Source organism: Choloepus didactylus, chromosome 2, assembly GCF_015220235.1.
Source record: "Choloepus didactylus isolate mChoDid1 chromosome 2, mChoDid1.pri, whole genome shotgun sequence".
In the NCBI taxonomy this organism is placed as follows: Eukaryota; Metazoa; Chordata; class Mammalia; order Pilosa; family Megalonychidae; genus Choloepus; species Choloepus didactylus.
This window is the reverse complement of record NC_051308.1, coordinates 34827806-34851249: the sequence shown is the minus strand read 5'-3', so window position 1 is coordinate 34851249 and position 23444 is coordinate 34827806. Positions and strand designations below refer to the sequence as shown.

Here is a 23444-nt window from a genome sequence, read left to right as displayed (position 1 = left end):
GCTATTGTATGTTAACTAAATCCTCAGAGTTTGAACGTTTCTCAGTCTTATTCCTCACAGTCTCCTAAGCTCCCCAAGCCCTGTCATATGCAGACAGTCTTTTAGACAATTTGGTCAAAAATAGTAGAGATCAAGAAGGGATTAACTAAAATATAGCTTAGTCTACTGAGATAGAAGTAAAATATCATTCATAATTATTCTGTTTTCTCCCATTCAGCATCACTAGGATTTGACCATAAATATTTTTAAGGGATTTCCCATTTATCAGTCCACATAAGACCCATTAGACCCACTTCCAATCCTGATATTGAAATCCACCAAAATTATTAATTCCACCATGGAAATATGGAGAATTAATAAAGATTATAAGATCATAAAATGATCTTGATAAAAAGATCATGAGAATGTGTCCGAACAAAAAGGATGTGACTTAATATTGGGAATGGAAGTATCAATGAATATTGTGCTGCTTTTTTTTCTCTTTAGATATTACCTCTCAAACAGAGGCACATGTCCTGTTGTAGCATAGCTCCTTAGTTTAATGAACCACTGATTTGCTGAGGTCCCTGGCAACTACATTATTCAGGAAACTTTTTCCATTTCTCTAGTGTCATTACAAAGCACTGATACTACTTCTACTATTTTGTTGTGACATTTGACATTTAAATGCTAAGGACAGAGGTTCTCAAACTTTTGTGGGTGAGAGAAACACCTAGAAGACTTGGTAAGATGAGAAGTTTCTGTTTCATTAGGTCTGGGATATAGCCTGAAAATTTGCACTTCTAACAAGTTCCTAGTTAATGTTTGACGCTGCTGGCCCAGGGATCGCTACTGTAGGATTTCAGAGGAGAGCATTGGCAGTTTGTTTAAGAAAGCCCAAGTGTCCAGATTCAAACTTGATATGTGAATTGAATGTATTGTACCTGGACTGTATTTATTTCTCATTGCAAATTCCCTCAGCTCAGTGGAATCACAGATTTTAGAGAAATATAGGGCTATTTACTGGAAATCAAGTCACAATTTCAGAAGGGATTTGCAGATTTTAAGAAATATGAATCATGCTTTAAGTTTCAATGGCTGCACCCTTTAGGAAGAGTTTGAATTATTAAAATCTGACCTATCAGTTTGACTTGCCAGAAAGATTCAGTACACATAGAATTTTGGAAATGAATGCATGAGGTTTTAAAACTGTCCTGAAATGTATGACAGTTCTGTATCATACTCTAGATTAATGGCTCTCAACTAGACTGCACACTAGAATCACCTGGGAGCTTTTAATAAATACCAGTGCCTGGGGTTCACCCTAGGTTTTTGAGGGTAGAGTCCAGCCAGCACTATAGAAGCTCCTCAAGTGAATCTAAAGTACAGCTGGGTCGAGAAGCATTCTTCTGAGCAATATTTGGGACTACCTAATTCTGGAAGACTGTAGTACAGTTATAAAACTGATGAAATTAGAAACTGAGAGCCACCATCGGTGATATGAACCTAGAATCAGAATTGAGATATGTCTGACCCCAAATATACTCTGTGATGATAGAGAATAGGTTAGCCTACTAAATGCCAAAATCCCCATCAGCTTCACCAACATTCAATAAAAAAGAACAGCATTACCAGGCTTATCACTGTATACTTTTGTACTAATACAATTATTCAGCTATTTAAGTTTGCTTTGGTACCAATGCTAAAAATCTGTATTTTGAATATTTAGTAGGCTTTGCTTCACCATCTTACCAGTTAAAACTCCATGCATTATACACATAAAGTTTTCTTAAAAGTTTTGTCAGTAATAAAAACTGTTCATGTGCCTAAGAGAAATTATTTTAAGTAACTTCAAGACTATTTTTAGGACCACAATTTAGTAGTGTTTGGTGGCACTGGTACTGATACTAGTACCTATATTTTTAGTTGAAACCTGCCATTCTCCAATACCTCTTATATCACTTGTCTTAAGAGAGGTCATTATATTTTTTAAAAATAAAACTCTAAATCAGATTTAATGAACTTAATTTTTTTTAATTCTATTATGAAGCATATAGGTATTTTAAAAGTCAAACTGGTATAGCATAGAATAGGGGAAGAATCATTGGACTGGGTTTTAGAAAACCTGATATTTATTCTTGACTCTCCCCCATTGATAAAAGATTTGAGAAAGGTCTCTCTATGTCAGAACATATGAGTGTTCTTAAAGACTTCCTTTTCTTAAGTTAAATGCTTATAAGTGAGTCACTAAATTTCATAGGCTTCAGAACACAAATTGTTTTTGTCTGATTCATTTAAATACAGTGTAAGCTTAAAGAGAAGTTTTAATTAAAGTTGTTGGTAACGTTTAGTTCCACTGTGCTATTCAGGCTAATAAAAATACTATAAACTAGAAATCATGCTATGTTAATATGGAAATCATCATTTGTTTCTCAATTGTTTGTTAAATTGTAGGTGGCAGAAAAGCAAGGAATTAAAAAATACTTTGAGTCAAATTGCTCTGAAGATGACTCAACACATTTCAAGCTGCCTAAATATCGACATTTATTAGATACAAATTTCAGGTTTCTGATCCTGGTTGACTGCTTATTTCAGGAACTTATTCGTCAACTCATGAACACTGCAGCCACACTACTTTTGGAATTATTTAGTGATTCTGCTAGAATGCCATGTTCAATAGAAAAGAAGAATGCAAATCTCATCAAGTAAATCACACTTTTTGATTTGAATTTATACTCATAAGCTTGTATTGTATTTCTACTTCTTATCCAATAATTTAAGGTAGAATTTGAAAATTCTTCTTATAGTGAAGTATAGCTTGTATTCATTTTTGGGATTAACTAATCTTATATTTGGTAATATTTTACTTAATACTGTTCATAAAATTTAAGAAATTTCCCTATTATAAAAAAAATTGTACATTGGTTGGGGTTGCTATATGAAATACAGGACTCCCAGTAAAATTTGCATTTCAGATAAACAGTGAATAATTTTTTTGATAAGTGTGTCCCAAATATTACTTACATTAAACAATTATTTGTTGATAATCTGAAATTCAGGTTTAACTGGTCGACATGTATTTTTATTTGCTAAATCTGGTAGTCTTACATATATTGCATCTTCCAAGTCCAGAGCTAGTTCTTAAAGATATATGAGAATATGAGAATGATTCAGAAAGGAGCCACAAGATTCAATTGAAATGTAAGTAAATTCCAGGAAATATCTGTCAAATGCTCCTGTCAACTAAGAAAGTACTTTAAAAATATTTTCAGTTTTACAATGTGTTTCACAACATGTCTTCTATTTAAATACTGTTAATGGCAATGCATTTTTCTTAATTTCCACAACTGGGTCTATCTACTGTACTTTGTGAAACATGGAATATGAATTGAAGTGGTGGAATATTTTCATCATTTCTGAACTATAAAAATTTAGCAATATAATTTTAGTTAAATTGAAGTTTCAGTATTATAATTAGAGAGCTGAAAAATATCACTTCATAAAATTGTGTAGAAGCTTACAGATAATATACTCTACTACTCTAATTATTACTGAATCCACAGAACTTAAATTGCTTTTCTAAAATCACATAACTAGTTTGAACAGTGCCCGGACTTTAACCTAGGTAAAATACAACTAATTTAGTGATAGCACTTACGTGTAATGTGCTGTAATACACTAGGTGCATGTGTATATGTGAGTTTAGAAAGGTCTTTATATTCTAAACATAGTTTTTTTAAAAAGATATTTTAGTTATAATAGTTAATTCATCATATTATAGACAATTCATAAAACAAAAATCACCTTAATTGCATTATTAAACATAATATCTTATCATTTCGGTATGACTTCTTCTAGACCTTTCTTATACATTTATTCATTGCCATAATCCTATTGTACTATTTTATAGCTCACTTTCTAAGCAACACATGTCTTGAATGCATGTTTTATGATGTAGGAGGAACACATGGGTAGTGATGTAGTACATCGTTTGATGGAGTCAGACAACCAGAGTTCCAACCTCTGTTTTGTCTCTAATTAATTGTGTGACTTAAGTCAGATATTAACCAAAAGAAGGTTAAATAACCTCTTTAGATCTCAGTTTCCTCATCTCTAAAATGGAGATAATAATACCTATGTCACATTGTTGTTTGAGAATAAACACAAAGTGATAGCCTAGTGAATATTAGCTATTGTTATTGAATGCGTTTTCATTGACCTCTTAACAATATCAATTTGCATTTCCGTAATGACTAATGATGTTGAACATCTTTTCATTTACTTATTGGCCATTTGTACATCTTCTTTGGAGAAATGTCTATTCAAATTGTCCATTTATCAATTGAGTTATTTGTCTTTTTATTGCTAAGTTGTGAAAGTTATTTATTTTGGATACTAGATATCAGTATAGATAATTTGCAGAAGTGTTCTCATATTCTGTGGGAGCATTCTTTTCACTTTCTTGATAGTTTCCTCTGGAGCACAAAAAATTTTAATTTTGGTGAAGTCCAATTTGTTCTCTTTTTATTTGGTTGATTGTGTTTTAGATTTCATATCTAAGAAATAGTTCCCTCATTCAAGGTCATGAAGATTTACTCTTTTGTTTCTTTCTAAGAGCTTCATAGTTTTAGCTCCCATATTTAGGTATTTGGTCCATTTTGAATTAATTTTTGTATTTGGTGTGAGGTAGGGGCCCAAATCATTCTTTTGCATGTGAATATGCATCTGTTCCAGCATCATTTGTTGAAAAGAGTGTTCTTTCCCCCATGGAACCCTCTTGGCACCCTAGTTGAGAATCAATTGATCCATAGATGTTTGGGTTTATTTCTGGAATCCCAGTTCCATTCCATTTATCTGCATCTCTCCTTATGCTGTTACTGTACTGTCATTACTACCGTATCTGCGTAGTAAGTTTTGAAGTTGGAAAGTGTGAGTTCTCCAAGTTTGTTCTTTTTTTTTTCCAACGCTGTGTTGGTTATTCTGGGTCCCTTGCAATTTCATAGGAATTTTAGGATAAACTTTTCCATTTCTACAAAAAAGGCCATTTGATTTTGATAGGGAGTACACTGAATCTGTAGATCACTTTGGGGAGTATTGACATTTTAACACTATGAAGTCTTCCAATCCATGAACATGGATAGACGTCTTTCCACTGTTTTAGATGTTTAATTTATTTCAATAATGTGGATTTTTTTTTAACATGCCGAAGAAGTGATGTTAATTTGATACTACAAGTTAAAGGAAACAACATTACAAGGAAATTCTTTGGGGTGTAAGTGCACCTTTAATGTGCTCGAAGGTGTAAGTCATGTGCCTGCTTAAGGTGTGGATAATCTTTCTACCAATACCACATGGTCTAAAAACCTCTGAACTCTTGCACCAACTTCTGGTATAAGCATAGTGTAGTTCCTAGTACCTTCCCTTCTAGAACAACTTCATTTGAGAGATCCCTCTAAGAAGATTATCCTTCTCAATCCATTTTGGTCTCAATTCAGTTTCTACTTTGCTGATACACCCAGCCAGCTCAAGACCAGAAATGAGAAATGGAATTAAGACTCTGGGCAACTGAGTTGCATTTTCAAACAAGAAATGTTTTTTTTAAAGTTGGTCAGTCATTTATATTTCCTAAAGTATTGTTTCCTAGAAAACTTGGCTTCTCGTATGCTATCATCCCATGAAGCCTGCATGACAGCTAAGACCAGAGTCTGACAAGGCCTTAGGACAAACAGCAGCACAAAGTACATATACCATTTTGGATTTTTATCAATGTGGTACTTAAGGCCACAGTTTCTGTACACATTCTAACAATATCATGCATGGAGACAAGAAAAAGGTATGAAATGTAAACAATTAAGATATCCAGTTCAAGTTAAGATTAGAACATTTTTAAAAATGCAAAGCTATACAATTAGGAGTACTGTCAGAATTCAATAGTCCACATGGGCCAATGGCCAGATTCAACGTGCCTGAGGGACCCAGATACCTACCGCCTGTTACATCATAAACTTTTAAAGCTGTGCCTTAAAAAATATTCAAGAATGAGATGGTGAGCATTTCCTGCTGTACATTTACAAATGCTAAAATTAAGCATCAAAATCAACAAGAATTCATTATTATTACTTTAATTTGGCTTCCGGGCACCTACTTATTCAAAGTACCATTGCATTTCACAGTGACAAGACAAACCCTCTCCAACATATTCACACACATTTTAGAGCTGAATTTGATTCAAACACTCTAATCAGTAAGCATCTAGCAAAATGTGGTGAACATTACCGATGAGGGAATGGGAAAATGATAGCAGTCTGCATAGTTTTGTGTGTCCTCTGAGTTTTCTTAACTAAGAATTTAATTAAGTAAAAGCAAAACTTAGTTTCAAAAAGCCCTCCCCCATGATTAGATAGCTTATAAACTATGATGAATTGGATCAAATAAAGATTTCAATTATAAAATAGATCATGATACTTCAGGGAAGTACCCTTCACAAATATTGAGCCAATTCAGATGCTGCTAATGCGGTCCTGCTAATGCGGTCCTGAATGTCTGGTTCCTGTGAACAATGTCTGTGCCCCACATGGACAGTCCAGGCCTTCAACAGACTTTGCTCAACCAGGCTGTCCACCCCCACCCCACCCCACTGCCCCCTTCACCTGGACTGCAGAAGTAATCATGACCAGCAACATCACCTTAGCAGGCTTTCCAAACTAAAACAAGGACATATGTGGCAAAGCCACAATTTTGATACATGCTTGTGCTTGAACTTACTCATGAAAATCTTAGCCAATGTGCTATTACTCGCCCCCTGCCATCAGCTCAGTTACATGGACTTGAAGATGGAAGCGCTCTCAAAAACATTTCCTGGAGAGGACCCAGATAGACCTGGATGCAAGCTTACCCCACCTCTAAACTTAGATCAAGTGACTGAGTCCCCTGGCCTTGATTTCCTCCTCTAAAACTCAGATGGATATAAACTTCTTTCCAATGGTAAAGGCATTGTTCCAGTTTGCTAATGCTGCCATTTTGCAAAACACCAGAAATGGATTGGCTTTTATAAAGTTACATTTGGTTACAAAGTTACAGTCCTGAGGCCATAAAGTGTCCAAGGTAAGGCAACAACAATAGGGTACCTTCACTGGAGGATGGCCGTTGGCATCCAGAAAATCTCTTGTCAGCTGGAAAGGCACGTGGCTGGCATCCACTTGCTCCCAGGTTGCATTTCAAAATGGCATTCTCCAAAAGCTGCTCTTGGGTATTTTCTCTTCTCTTAGCTGCAGCTCCTCTTCAAAATGTCACTCTCAGTTGCGCTGAGGTCCTTCTGTCTGTGAACTCCTTTATACGACTCCAGTGATCCAATTATAACACCCGCCCTGAATGGGCGGAGTAACACCTCCATGGAAATTATCCAATCAAATGGTTCACTCACAGTTGGTTGAGTCATATCACCATGGAAACAATCAAAAGATTCCAAACTAATCAACACTAAGATGTCTGCCCTTACAAGATTGCATCAAAGGACATGGTATTTTGGGGGACTTAATACTTCCAAACAAGCACACACATGAATCTTAGGAATTTAGAATAATTATTAGTCCCTGACACTAGAACTGACCTGTGTAGTTTCCATGGTTTTAACAGTGCACCACTTGCACCAGCACCCATGCCTAATGGGAAGCCAGATAGTGCTCCTACTCAACAAGCTCCATGTTCCATCCCCACTCCTGCCTGTGGCTCCTTCTCCAGCCTTCCTAGCAGCCTTTCAGTAATCCACTTTGGATCTAGTTCTTCATCTCCTGTGAGACAGCCTTAATTGATATGTAATTCCAAACCATTGTTCTTCCCTCCACAGGAAGCAGAAGACAAGACCATAAGAGGGATGTTATGGCTGTTCTGTTAACAGATTTGATTCCAGAATTATACCTATTAAGCCTATTGCATAGGAAGATCTCTAGAGACCATTTACCACCTGAGAAAAAAAATTACTACCTTAAAAATTTAAAAACCAGTTTACCATTAGAGAGGGTTTTGATTTGAGACATAAAAAACCAATTCCTCTCCAAAATGGGTTTCCTTCAATACAAAGAGGAGACAAAAATATTTTCTTTATAGAGATGATGATGGAAAAGACCTGGTTAATTCTTATATTAAAGGTGGTCTTGAGAACATCCCAGTCCAACACGTGCTCAGAGGCCCAAGGTCTCTCTGGATCATCCTAAGAGATGCTGAGTCCAAAGCCCAGGCTGAGGCCCTGCCTGGGTGCTTTGCCAGTCCCCTAGGCTGTGCAGTGTGGGCATCTTATGGACTCATATGGCCATCCTTAACATCAAGGTGCTCTGCTCTCAGTAATGTTTTATGGTTTTCAGTCTACAAGTCTTGCAATTCTTTTTCTAAATTTATTCTGAAGTATTTGATTCTTTTTGATGCTCTTAATTTTAAATTTTATTTTCAGATTGTTCATTATTAGTGTATAGAAATACAACTGATTTATGTATATTGATCTTATATCCTTAAATCTTGCTGAACTCACTTTTTAGCACTAATAATTTTTTTGTGTGGACTTCTTAGGATTTTCTCCATACAAGATCATGTTATTACCCACAGCCAGCATAGTACTCAATGGTGAGAGACTGAAAGCCTTCCCTCTAAGATCAGGAACAAGACAAGGATGCCCGCTGTCACCACTGTTATTCAACATTGTGCTGGAAGTGCTAGCCAGGGCAATCCGGCAAGACAAAGAAATAAAAGGCATCCACATTGGAAAGGAAGAAGTAAAACTGTCATTGTTTGCAGATGATATGATCTTATATCTGGAAAACCCTGAAGAATCAACAATACAACTACTAGAGCTAATAAACAAATTTAGCAAAGTAGCAGGATACAAGATTAATGCACATAAGTCAGTAATGTTTCTATAAGCTGGAAATGAACAAACTGAAGAGACACTCAAGAAAAGATACCATTTTCAATAGCAACTAAAAAAATCAAGTACCTAGGAATCAACTAACCAAAGATGTAAAGACCTATACAAAGAAAACTACATAACTCTACTAAAAGAAATAGAACGGGACCTTAAAAGATGGAAAAATATTCCATGTTCCTGGATAGGAAGGCTAAATGTCATTAAGATGTCAATTCTACCCAAACTCATCTACAGATTCAATGCAATCCCAATCAAATTCCAACAACCTACTTTGCAGACTTGGAAAAGCTAGTTATCAAATTTATTGGAAAGGGAAGATGCCTCGAATTGCTAAAGACACTCTAAAAAAGAAAAACGAAGTGGGAGGACTTACACTCCCTGACTTTGAAGCTTATTATAAAGCCACAGTTGCCAAAACAGCATGGTACTGGCACAAAGATAGACATATAGATCAATGGAATCGAATTGAGAATTCAGAGATAGACCCTCAGATCTATGGCCGACTGATCTTTGATAAGGCCCCCAAAGTCACCGAACTGAGCCATAATGGTCTTTTCAACAAATGGGGCTGGGAGAGTTGGATATCCATATCCAAAAGAATGAAAAGAGGACCCCTACCTCACCCCCTACACAAAAATTAACTCAAAATGGACCAAAGATCTCAATATAAAAGAAAGTACCATAAAACTCCTAGAAGATAATGTAGGAAAACATCTTCAAGACCTTGTATTAGGAGGCCACTTCCTAGACTTTACACCCAAAGCACAAGCAACAAAAGAGAAAATAGATAAATGGGAACTCCTCAAGCTTAGAAGTTCTGCACCTCAAAGGAATTTCTCAAAAAGGTAAAGAGGCAGCCAACTCAATGGAAAAAATTTTTGGAAACCATGTATCTGACAAAAGACTGATATCTTGCATATACAAAGAAATCCTACAACTCAATGACAATAGTACAGACAGCCCAATTATAAAATGGGCAAAAGATATGAAAAGACAGTTCTCTGAAGAGGAAATACAAATGGCCAAGAAACACATGAAAAAATGTTCAGCTTCACTAGGTATTAGAGAGATGCAAATTAAGACCACAGTGAGATACCATCTAACACCGGTTAGAATGGCTGCCATTAAACAAACAGGAAACTACAAATGCTGGAGGGGATGTGGAGAAATTGGAACTCTTATTCATTGTTGGTGGGACTGTATAATGGTTCAGCCACTCTGGAAGTCAGTCTGGCAGTTCCTTAGAAAACTAGATATAGAGCTACCATTCGATCCAGCGATTGCACTTCTCGGTATATACCCGGAAGATTGGAAAGCAGTGACACGAACAGATATCTGCACGCCAATGTTCATAGCAGCATTATTCACAATTGCCAAGAGATGGAAACAACCCAAATGTCCTTCAACAGATGAGTGGATAAATAAAATGTGGTATATACACACGATGGAATACTACACGGCAGTAAGAAGGAACGATCTGTGAAACATATGACAACATGGATGACCTTGAAGACATAATGCTGAGCGAAATAAGCCAGGCACAAAAGAGAAATATATATGCTACCACTAATGTGAACTTTGAAAAATGTAAAACAAATGGTTTATAAGGTAGAATGTAGGGGAACTAGCAGTAGAGAGCAATTAAGGAAGGGGGAACAATAATTCAAGAAGAACAGATAAGCTATTTAACGTTCTGGGGATGCCCAGAAATGACTATGGTCTGTTAATTTCTGATGGATGTAGTAGGAACAAGTTCACTGAAATGTTGCTGTAGTATGTAACTTTCTTGGGGTAAAGTAGGAACATGTTGGAAGTTAAGCAGTTATCTTAGGTTAGTTGTCTTTTTCTTACTCCCTTGCTATGGTCTCTTTGAAATGTTCTTGTATTGTATGTTTGTTTTCTTTTTAACTTTTTTTTCATACAGTTGATTTGAAAAAAGAAGGGAAAGTTAAAAAAAAAAAAAAGAAAAATAAAAAACACAAACAATTAAAAAAAAAAAAAAAAAAGATGTAGTGCCCCCTTGAGGAGCCTGTGGAGAATGCGGAGGTGTTCGCCTACCCCACCTCCATGGTTGCTGGCATGACCACAGACATGGGGGACTGGTGGTTTGATGGGTTGAGCCCTCTACCATAAGTTTTACCCTTGGGAAGACGGTTGCTGCAAAGGAGAGGCTAGGCCTCCCTGTATTTGTGCCTAAGAGTCTCCTCCTGAATGCCTCTTTGTTGCTCAGATGTGGCCCTCTCTCTCTGGCTAAGCCAACTTGAAAGGTGAAATCACTGCCCTCCCCCCTACGTGGGATCAGACACCCAGGGAAGTGAATCTCCCTGGCAACGTGGAATATGACTCCCGGGGAGGAATGTAGACCCGGCATCGTGGGATGGAGAACATCTTCTTGACCAAAAGGGGGATGTGAAAGGAAATGAAATAAGCTTCAGTGGCAGAGAGATTCCAAAACGAGCCGAGAGATCACTCTGGTGGGCACTCTTACGCACACTTTAGACAACCTTTTTTAGGTTCTAAAGAATTGGGGTAGCTGGTGGTGGATACCTGAAACTATTAAACTACAACCCAGAACCCATGAATCTCGAAGACAGTTGTATAAAAATGTAGCTTATGAGGGGTGACAGTGGGATTGGGAATGCCATAAGGACCAAACTCCACTTTGTCTAGTTTATGGATCGATGTGTAGAAAAGTAGGGGAAGCAAACAAACAGACAAAGGTACCTAGTGTTCTTTTTTACTTCAATTGCTTTTTTTCACTCTAATTATTATTCTTGTTATTTTTGTGTGTGTGCTAATGAAGGTGTCAGGGATTGATTTAGGTGATGAATGTACAACTATGTAATGGTACTGTAAACAATCGAAAGTACAATTTGTTTTGTATGACTGCGTGGTATGTGAATATATCTCAAATAAAATGATGATTAAAAAAAAAAAAAAAAAAAAAAGAATGTAGCTTATGAGGGGTGACAATGGGATTGGAAAAGCCATAAGGACCACACTCCCCTTTGTCTAGTTTATGGATGGATGAGTAGAAAAATGGGGGAAGGAAAAAAAACAAAAAAACAAACAAAGGCATCCAGTGTTCTTTTTTACTTTAATTGCTCTTTTTCACTTTAATTATTATTATTGTTATTTTTGTGTATATGGTAATGAAGGTGTCAGGGATTGATTTTGGTGATGAATGCGCAACTATGTAATGGTTTGAATTGTATGAATGTACGATTTGTTTTGTGTGACTGCATGGTATGTGAATGTATCTCAATAAAATGAATGTTAAAAAAAAGAAAGATCATGTTATTTTCAAATAGTGATAGCTTTATTTTTTCCTTTCCAAACTGGTTGCCTTTTATTGTATTTTCTTGCCTAATTGTCCTGGCCTCCAGTACAGTATTGAATTGAAGTGGCAAAAACAGACATCCTTGCCTTAGCAGGAGTTATCCCTTTTATTTATAGTGTCCTTCTTTATCTCTTATTACATCTTTGCATTTAAAGTCTATTTTCTCCAATATTAGTATAGCTACCCCAGCTTTCTTTTTTTGTTTTGTTTTTAAATTAAATTCAGTTTTATTGTGATATATTCACCTACCATAGTCATCCATGGTGTACAATCAACTGTTCACAGTATCATCATATAGTTAAGTATTCATCACCCCAATCTATTTTTTGAACATTTTCCTTACACCAGAAAGAATAAGAATAAAAATAAAAAATGAAAGTACAAAGGAACACCCAAATCATTCTCCCCATCCCATCCGATTTTTCATTTGGTTTTTGTCCCCATTATTTTACTCATCCATCCATACGCTGGGTAAAGGGAGTGTGATCCACAAGGCTTTCACAATCACACTGTCACCAAGTTTAAGCTACATTGTTACACAATTGTCTTCTCAAGTCAAGGCTACTGGGTTGGAGTTTGATAGTTTCAGGTATTTACTTCTAGCTATTCCAGTACATTAAAACCTAAGAAGGGTTATCTATATAGTGCATAAGAGTATCCACCAGAGTGACCTATAGACTCCGTTTGAAATCTCTCAGCTAGTGAAACTTTATTTCATTTCATTTTGTATCCCCCTTTTGGTCAAGACGATGTTCTCAGTCCCACTATGCTGGGTCCAGATTCATCCCTGGGAGTCATATCCTGCATTGCCAGGGAGATTTACCGTCCTGGGAGTCAGGTCCCACATAGAGGGGAGGGCAGTAAATTCATCTGCCGAGTTGGCTTAGCTAGAGAGAAAGGGCCACATCTGAGCAACAAAGAGGCACTTAGGGGGAGACTTTTAGGCACAATTATAAGCAGGTTTAGCCTCTCCTTTGCAGTATTGAGCTCCATAAGGGCAAGTCCCATGATAGAGGGCTCATCACATCAAACCATCAGTCCTCAATGTTTGTGAGAACATCAGCAACAATCCAGGGGAGGAGGTCCAACAGTTCTGCATTTCCCCCCAGCTCCTCAGTGGAGCCCTGTGTATATATTTTTATTCTCTGCCCAGATTACTCTGGGATGTGTCACTGTTTTGCACTAACCTGTACAACCCACCAGATCTCACTTCCTATCCAAAGTTCCATGCAATTATGGTCTTTGAACGAACTAACTGTGCAAGTTAAATTGTTTCGAAAATATAGATCCAGCACCAAATAAACGTCTCTTCCCTTGGTCTCACGTGGAAGCTGAAGCTTTAAAACACTGTCAGTATTGACCTTTACCCTTTGGCCCAATTTGCCCTAGTCCTAACCAGATCTGCTTCATTCATATCTCTAATTGAGGTCTGGGCTCCCTTTCAGCTTTTTTTTAACAGCCGCTGCATGTGCTAATAGTAACATTCATATCTGCCGAGCTCTAGCTCCGAGTCTTAGATGTCACACAAACATCCAGAGTTCCAGAGACTGATCATGTTATACACAAAGGAATCAGCATCTCAGAATTTGGAGATAGCCATTACAATTCAGGAAAAGATGTGACTAGTGTAAGAGCTTACAATCTAGGGACCATTACAATAATCGTTCCCCTGATAAGCTGTGCTCTAAGATTCAGTTCTGATTTTACACACTGTAGTTAGTTCATATTGGTGAGACATTATAATGTTTGCCTTCGTTTCTGCCGTAGTTCACTCAAAATGCTGTCTGTGGAATCCATTCACCTTGTTGCAGTTCTCACAATTTCACTTCTTCTCCTAGTTGCTCAATATTCCATTGTATGCATACACCACAGTTCACCATTCCATTCCTCAGTCGATGTACCCTTAGGCCACCTCCACCCTTTGCAAATCATGAATACAAGCACCATAAACACCAGTGTGCAAATGTCCATTCATGTCTCTGCTCTCAGATCTTCCAAGTATATACCCCATAATGGGGTTGCAGGACCTTATGGCACCCACATACTTAGCTTCTTGTGGAACCACCATACAGTCCTCCAGAAAGGCTATACCATTCTGCCTCCTCACCAACAAGTAAATAGGTACATCCATTTCTCCACGTTTTCTCCAGCACTTTTAACCCTATTTATATTTCTTCCTATAATTTTATAGAGATATATTCACACACCATACGATTATCCATGGTGTACAATCAGTTGTTCATGTTCTCATCATATAGTTGTGTGTTTATCACCACAGTCAGCATTTGAACATACTGATTAGTATGGAAATAAAAAGTAATAAAAAGAAAAATAAAATATCATACAATACAATATAATAGTAAGGGCAGACGACACCACCACTACCAAGAAACCCATATCTCTTCCTTGTATCCCCCTCTCATACTCATTTAGGCTTGGTATATTACCTTTGTTACATTTAATGGAAGCATATTACAGTATTACTGTCGTCCATAGACTCCAGTTTGCTTTGATTATATTTTTCTTCAATACCATCCCTTTTCAACATACCCCAGCTTTCTTTTGATTGCAGTTTGCATAGAATATTTTTTTCCATCTTTTACTTTCAGTCTCTTTGTGTTGCAGGGTCTAAGATGAGTCTCTTGTAAACAGCATATTGATGGGTCATATTTTTAATCCATTCTACCAGTCTGTATCTTTTAATTGGAGAATTTAATCCATTCACATCAAAGTTATTACTGTGAATGGAGTTCCTGAACCAGCTATCTTATCCTTTGGTTTTAGTTCTTAGATCTATTTATTTCCCCTCTTTTTTTCCTTTAAGTTGCCCTTATCAGTAACTCTTCAGTTCTGTGCTTTTCTCCAGCCCTCTCTCTTTTTTCTTTTATTCTCAGCTGGTAGAGCTCCCTTTAGTATTTCTTGCAGGGCAGGTCTCTTGTTAACAACTTCTCTCAGCGTTTGTTTGTGAAAATGTTAAACTCTCCCTCAATTTTGAGGGAGACTTTGCTGGATAAAAAATTCTTGGCTGACAATTTTTCTCTTTCACAATCTTAAATATGTCATACCACTGACTTCTCACCTCCGTGGTGCCTGCTGAGTGGTCAGCAATTAGTCTTATGTTGTTTCCCTTGTATGTGGTGAATTGCTTCTCTCCTGCTGCTTTCAGAACTTTCTCCTTCTCTCCAGCATTTGACAATCTAATCTCTATATATCTCAGAGTAGGTTTATTTGGATTTATTCTATTTGGGGTTCATTGGGCATCTTTTATCTGCGTATTTATGTACTTTAGAAGGTTTGGGAAATTTTCCTCAACCAGATCTTGAAACACTCTTCCTAACCCTTTACTTTCTCTTCTCTTTCTAGGACACCAATCATTCTTATGTTCGTTCACTTTGTGGAGTCCATCACTTTTCTAAGATTCATTTCAAATTTTTCAATTTTTTTCCCCATTTGTTCTGTTGTATGCTTGCATTCAATTACCCTGTCCTCAAGTTCACTTATCCTTTCTTCTGCCTCTTCATATCTGCTATTGTGTGTCTCTAGTATATTTTTAATTTGATCCACAGTGTCTTCTATTTCCATAAGGTCTGCTATTTTTAAATTTACTCTTTCAAATTCTTCTTTATGCTGTTGTAGAATTTTCTTGATTCCCTTTATGTCTTTAGCCATCTGTTTTGGAGTTTTGTTTGTCCTTCTTTAATTGCTCCAAATTTTGTGTCTCTTGCGGCTTTTTTAATTTGTTCGTTTGGCTTATCCATATCTTCTAGATCCTTCAAGTGCTTCGTAATTTTATGTTGGCTTTGGGGCATTTGCTTGTCTTGATAGGGTTATTTTGGGAAGTAGTGCAGAATTATTTGAGCATTTATATGTAATTTGGTTTGCTGGAGTGCAGTTTCCCAATTCTACAAGCAGGTGGCACTCTTGAGGCACAGCTTGCTGGAGTTCAGTTTCTTTAACCTAGTAGCAGGTGAAGCTATCAAGTAGGTCTCCTGAACTTCTCCTATGTGGGGGGCAGAGTCCAAACTGGGTGGGAACCAATCAGTGCACTGGATCTCTGTGTGCACTGGGGAATGTCTGTCCTGGGGCTCCGATGAGGGCTCTGAGCAGGTAGGCAGGGAGTCCAATCAAGGGCACCCCACAGATGGAGCATGGACCCTTCCTGCTGGTTCTTTGCCTGCCTTGCACCTGCGAGTTTCTGGGGTATGGGAGGGGCGCCTGATTGCTGGTATGACACCTCTCCCTTCCCTTCCTCTTGCCTTTGCACCCCCACCCCGGCTTCTGTGGGGGGAGAGCAAATGCTTCCTGCTAGATTCCCTCACAGGAGCTCCCTGCTGTCCCACTGTGGAGGATCACTCACCAGCAAACTGTCAAGGTAGGTGCATGGGAGTGGAGAGCTGCTGCTCACTCCCTTGCCTGGCTGTGGTTTTTCTGCTGTCAGCCTGGGGCGGTACAGTCCTGAGGCAGAACAAACTCACTGTGTCCTTCCAGCCGCCATCTCTCCTCTGTTTTTTGTTGGTGTCCCCTGCATGTACTGTGGGGGATCCTCTATGGCCAGTCATACCCCAAAACCACAGTCCCTGGTGTCCTCTGGCCACTTTCTAGTTAGTTTCACAGAGGAGGAGATGCCCGTTCGCCTCACCTACTCTGCCATCTTCCTGGAAGTCTGAATATTATTTATTTTATTTTGTTACTGTTTCTTTTCTTTCCCTTTCTCTATTTTCCTATTTTTACTGATTCATTCAAGTGTCTTTCCATTCCTGCTGCCCTTTCTGTCTCCATGTTTTAGAAATTTTTATGCTTTCAGTTCGTTTGTGGTTTTTCCCTCTTCCTAGCAATCATGATTAAAATTATATTTCTCTATAAATATATATTTTTAAACCTTTACTTTTCCATATAAAGCATTTTTTCTATTCTCCTCCCTCAAATAAAACTTGTAGAATGCTTTTATTTCCCACTATCCCTCATACTGCTGAATTGAAGCATGTAATTCTTAAAGAATAATTTTTCTCTTTTTTCCCTTCCTATTTCTTCTCTAGAATATACAAGGACAACTTTGCTTTCACTGGAAATGTGCCTGTAACAAGTGATAGTGAAAAACTAAATGATTCAAACACAAAGGTTATTTCTGTTCCGGAGTCAGAAGTAAAAACAGAAGTTGATATCAATAAGGTAAAATAGTCTCTGGAAAGTATAAACATAAGTTTTTGGTATAAAATGAATACTACATTTTGGAATTTAAAATGTTTATGATTAGTGCCCATAATTTCTTGCCCAACACACACACACACACACACACACACACACACACACACACACGCATGCACACATGCCTGTTGTCACATTAGAAAGCTATCATTACACTTATCTTGTTTGGTTTATTTGCTCATTCATTCAACAAATAGTTATTTACTATATTCTTAACGATGTACCAGACACTGAGCTAGTCTGGGAATACAGCAGTAGGCAGAACAAACTCCCTGGCCTCTTAGAGCTTATATTCTACTTGCGAGAAAGACAGTAAGCAAATATGATGTCAGGTAATTATGAGCACTGTGAAGAATAATAATAATTGGAGAGTTGAGCTGATCACACTCATAGTTCACGGAACACTGTTTCCATCAGCTCATGAGAGGCCTCTCACTAAAATTTTTTTAAAAATTTTATTTCTCTCCCTTTCCCCCCATTTTTAACCATATGCTTCTCCCCTTTTGAGAACTCCAGGATATTTCTTCAATCCATCCTTTATACATTTACATTGAACTTTTAAAATGTGTATTATTGTTTTTTGATATATACATGCTAAATTTTTCTTAATTATTATTGTGATACCGTTCTGTTTTAAATTTTTTCACTCGAAATTATGTTGTTAGGATTCACTTCATATATAAGATAGGTAGATACAGATCTAGAGCTAATGGTGATGTTCCACCTAAATCCCCCTTCAGTGAAGGAATTGGTGCCCCAGATGCTGGGTGTGCTGTCAGCTGTCAGCCTTTACTGTCAGCTCCTTCAGGGATGGCTTCAGCTGGGTAGAGCCACGTTGTCCAAGGTCATCCCCATTCTAGGGTGGCTCATAAGCAAAGAATGATTGTTGCAGGAGTATAATGGCATGGTACCTCGGCCAAATCAGGACATTCTGAAGAGCCTTTCAAGCTCCAGAGCTCCACATAGGGTTGGCTAAGGCTGTTGTTTGGCCTGTATCACAGCTCAGTTTCTTCCTCTACTCCTCCTTTGCACAAATGTTGATCCCAGAGGCCTCCTTCATAAACATCCTGCCTGTTTCAGAGTCTTCTTCCTAGGAAACCCAGCCTTTGACAGCACACACACACAACAAATACACACAGTTTATTGTTTGTGATTGTTACATGGTATTTCTGTATATCAAATTTTATATCTCTGTTCTCCTAGTTGGAGACAATGAAATTACTTCCAAGTCTTTACTACTACTAACAAGGCTGTGACAAATAGCTTCTTAGAAGTTTTCTTGTGGACTAAGTGAATATTTCTCTAGGTTATATATCCTTAAGTATAGATTGCTGGGTCATAGGATATATGCACTTCATTTAAAAATACTGCCATCTTGTATATCCAGAGTGAGTAGCAGTTACATTCCCATTAGCAGTCCATTTCTCCATATCCATATCTTTATTTTCTTGTTTCTAATCCTTTCTCCATGTTATAGGACATTTTCATTTTTGTCAATCTGGTGTATAATAAGTGGTGTTTTTTGGTCATTTTTTTCTATTGGGTTTCTTGCTAATTTTTAGGAGTTTCTTGAGTATTCTGTATATTAATTCTTTGTTAATTTTAGATTTTACAAATATTTTCTGCCACCTTTATCCCCTTCTGTTAACTTTAGCTCTATTGTAACAGAAATTCTTAATTTTGATGTTTTCTCACTTACTCTGGTTATCTAGTTTGCTTATGGTAAGACTTGATACATACAGCTTAGTGAACCTAGTATAACTCTTATCCCTGATTCCATTTTTGCTCCGCAGTCCTAGTTTTGGCATCCTACTCAGACGTTGTTCTCTGGTATCTGACCTTGTGTTGCTCCTCTTTTTCCTGTGCTTAACTCATGTCGATGTAGATTTTCTCAAGGTCATTCTAATATCCAGCCCAGGATAAGACAGATGATTTGTTTATTTTGGAATATGTTGAATAAGAGGTACCTGTGGGCAACCAGGTTAAATTTTCTCTTAGGATGTTGGAAATGCAGAACTGAATCTGAAGTATAGAGATCAGGGTTAACGTTGTGGATTTGGGAATCATTGGTGTCCCCTTCCCCCCATTGTGTGCTGTAAAATTTATAGTTTCATTTAGAAGTGGTTGTTTCTCTCCTGTGGTTTACATTTGAGAGGAAATCAGACTATTTACTTGTCCCTTCTTGTTGGTACAGAAAGCATAACCACCAAAAAATTTCTTAATTACAAAAAGATCTTCAAATTCATATTATAATGACAGGCTTCAGAGTCACAGACCCATGATTAAACTTCACCCCTACAATTTGCTAGCAATATAGCCTTTAATAAATTAGTATAACCTCCTTGAATCTTGAATCTTGAAGTAATAACTTTTATCTCCTGGGGTTGTTTTAAGGATGACATGAAGGTAATTTATTCAATACAGTGCCTAAGGACATGAAAAATACTCATCAAATATTATTGTAACAATAATTATATTTCAAGAATGATTCTATGCAAAATACTTATAAACTATGATATTTGAAGGTATGTAGTGCTTAAAGTCCAGTCATTTCCAGAGTTAAATAGGAATTCTTTTTCTGAATAAGCTAAGCAGTACATTATAAATTTGTTAGGAATGGCCTGTGTGAACTTGTAAGACTTCCAAATCACCTCACCTGGGGCATCTACTCATGCTTTCCCCCAACAACTTAATAGCCTGCCACTGGTGTTTATTTATCTTGTTAACTGCCTTATTTGTTAATCACTGGAACTAAAGGTTGAGGTTTTAGCAGGTGATTCCAATGACCTCTCTGAGAAACATTTACAGGTAATTTTGCAATAAGTGCCTCAAGTGCCTATTATTTATGGTATTATGAGGGGTCAATAGATTACTTGAGAACCCAAGCCTAGTCAGAGCCGAAGAGCAAATACATTGTGTAAATAACATATTTATACCTTAAATACTCCTGCTGTTTTTTCAATGGGAATACCTATATCACTATATGTATGCTAAGGTGCAAAACTAGGACCTATAGTAATGGATTTGGAGTGTATTCTGATTTGTAGTTCTTAAACCTGGGTACACAGTAGTATCATCTATTCAGCTTTTAAATGATTCATATCCTTGGTCCCTGCCCCTGATATTTAAACTGACAATTTCTGGTGATAGGGCCTCGGATTTTGTATTTTTAATCAGCTTTCATGTGGTTATTATATAACCACTCTGTCATCAATTTAAACAGTTTTTTGGGGGGAACTATACTGCATTATAATACGTATTTATTTTACATTAATTTACTCATTTTAACATCTAAGTATCAGGTATTTGGTAATACAGTGGTATTCAGTTAGACTGGAATTACGATTTGTCATTTAAAATTTAGGTCTGTATTATACAAAGTTAAAAGAAATGTACTGTTAGTTATATATTTTCACTGATGCCCTAACATATCTGTTAAAATAGATTTTGAATAGTGTTGAAGTGGAGTCAGATTTGAGAAAAATACAGGCACCAATATTTGAAGTACATTTATGCTTGAGAATTCCTGCAGAGAATGATTCTCCAGAAAGTTCTGAGGACTTTCATGAGTCTGACAAATGCCCTAAAAAATTTGTGTTTCATTTTGAAGAAGATGAAATATCAGAAAATGACTCAAATGAAGAACTGCTCCCCAAAGTCAAGCAACCCAAAAAATTTAGTAACGAACTTGAAGAAAAATTCCCAGGTAAGATGAATGAGGTAGGGTAAAGTCTTAACAGCTGGAAAATAGCAAGTGAGAGAAATTCTAACAGTTTGTGTATTATCAATTTATAGGCATATGATTTTTATAAACTGACATAAACAATGTTCAGAGTGAGAATAAACCTGCTCACAGATCATTTGTGGGTTATAACATCACTATTCATTTTCATCTCAATCTACATACAATTTTTATGACTTGGTCGTGGTGGTGGTGGTGGTAGGGTTGAGAACTTCCTTCATCAGGATGAATGGCATGTGGGATGCTTGTTAAAAGTGCGAACTCTTGGACACCATCTCACACCTACTTAATCAGAATCTGGGAGAGGGGTGTAATGCTTGAATACTGCCTCTCAAATGACCTTTCCAGTTCATTCTTATAGTGTTCGGAAAGCAGCAGCATATATCAACGTGTCTTTTTGCTTATATAATTATCAATCAGTTTTTTATTCTCTCTTTCAATGGATTCTAATAGACAAAGAAATTGCGACTGAGTCAGAGAATAAATGCATGTATGAAGGGTAAGTATTAGACATTTGTGAAATTAAAAGCAATTGTATTTTATATGTTAGTTACTACATCCAACTAAAGTGTGCCTTATTGCTTTCTCTCTTAGACTTTTAGAATTCCCTACAAATCTCTTTATAGATCCCAACAGATTGGAATTCTCAATAAAAATTCAAAATATGGTGGCTGATATTGAAAAATGTATAAGTAAGTATTTTAAAAGTTTAGTTAGATGCACCGTCTTTGGCAGTTTTCTTAAATTTACGGATCTGATGCTTTTGCCCATGGATGTGGCAGACAAACACATTGTAGTATAATAGGAGATCATAAATTTACAGTCTGGGATCAAGCGATGTGGGTTTAGAATTATTTGAGGATGTGTTAATTATACAGTTAGCCATAGAATACATAAAAGATGGAAATGAGGAATTTTATGACATTTCATGGAAAATAAACAGTATCACATCATAGCTTAACAAAGATATTGTTTCCACTTAAATAGATTTTTAAATAATTCTTTTCCAGCTGTGTGTACACAATTGGAATAAAATCACATGGCAGTTACTAGCCTCATCAAAGAATTTATCCGTTTCCCTTGAGCTAAGTCTTAAGAAGATCTTAAAACTGCGGGACCCTTGGCAGGTCCTTAAATGTTGTATCGTTCTCCAGTCTTTTCACCATAGTTTGTGGACCCTCTTTCCAACCTGTGCTGTTATCTATGGATTATTTGATTTCTTTTTGCAGGCCCCAGGAATTCAGAGGTTTTTTTCCCTCTATACATTTTAACTACTATCACCTATTAAGCTTCTTCTTTCCTAAAATCTGGCTGAAATGCAATAAGAATGTCCTTGGAAATCTCGAATTTATTTTAAATACCATATTTCTTCTTAGTATGATAAAACATGGGTTTGGTTTAAAAATCAAGAAATAATGCACAGCTTCAATAATTCTTGCCCCTGGTCCATTTAAATCAACTAGGTAGAAGTTTCTTGCTGAGTAAAAATCTAGAGATATTTGTATCTTGCAACATTGTAGACAAGCTTTTTCCACGATAGCAATATGTCTCTTGTCAAGATGACATTTTCCCCGTCATTTTTCTCAGTAGTCCGTAGATTTGTTCCACTGTCTTCTAGCTTTCAGCATTGCGGATGAGAAGTCCAATGCTACTCTGATATTCTTTCCTTTGTAAATAACTTATTTCTGTCCAATGACTTATCATTTGGAGTTAGGAACATTACTACAATAAAGCTAGGTATGTATCATTCTGTATTACTCTTTCTGAATATGCAGTAAGGCTTTCCAATCTAAAGCACTTAAGTCTTTTATCATTCTCTCCATATTTTTTCTCTCTCTGGATATTTTGCTTTTCATTTTTAAGTTACCTGTATCTGAACATCTCATCATTTCTATCTCTTTTTTCTTTGTTATGAAATTTCTACCATTTTGTTTTTAAAAGTTTTTATTATGATATAATTTGAGACTTACAGAAGAGTTGCAAGCATGGTATAGAGTTCCTGTATACCCTTCATATGCTTTCTCTAACCGTAGTAAAATTATCAAAATTAAGAAATTAACATTAGCACAATACTGTTAAAAACACTACCAACTTTATTTGGATTTTCCCAGTTGTTTCACTAATGTCTATTTTCTGTTTCAGGACACAGTCCAGGTCCCACATTGCATTTAGTTGCCATATCTCGTAAGTCTCCTCCAATCTGTGACAGTTCCTCAGTATTTCCTTGCCTTTCGTGACCTTGAGATTTTTGAAGAGTACTG

At 36.7% G+C, this 23444-nt stretch overlaps 1 protein-coding gene across 1 annotated transcript in view; it reads left to right on the top strand.

The window, feature by feature from the left end:
- DNAH14 (dynein axonemal heavy chain 14) overlaps positions 1-23444 on the top strand; it is a 426387-nt gene that overhangs the window by 36955 nt on the left and 365988 nt on the right. The window contains exons 9-13 of the mRNA XM_037805786.1: positions 2434-2684; positions 17273-17405; positions 20886-21147; positions 21637-21682; positions 21778-21875. Coding sequence (XP_037661714.1) covers positions 2434-2684; positions 17273-17405; positions 20886-21147; positions 21637-21682; positions 21778-21875 — 790 coding nt within the window. The remainder of the gene's footprint in view (positions 1-2433; positions 2685-17272; positions 17406-20885; positions 21148-21636; positions 21683-21777; positions 21876-23444) is intronic.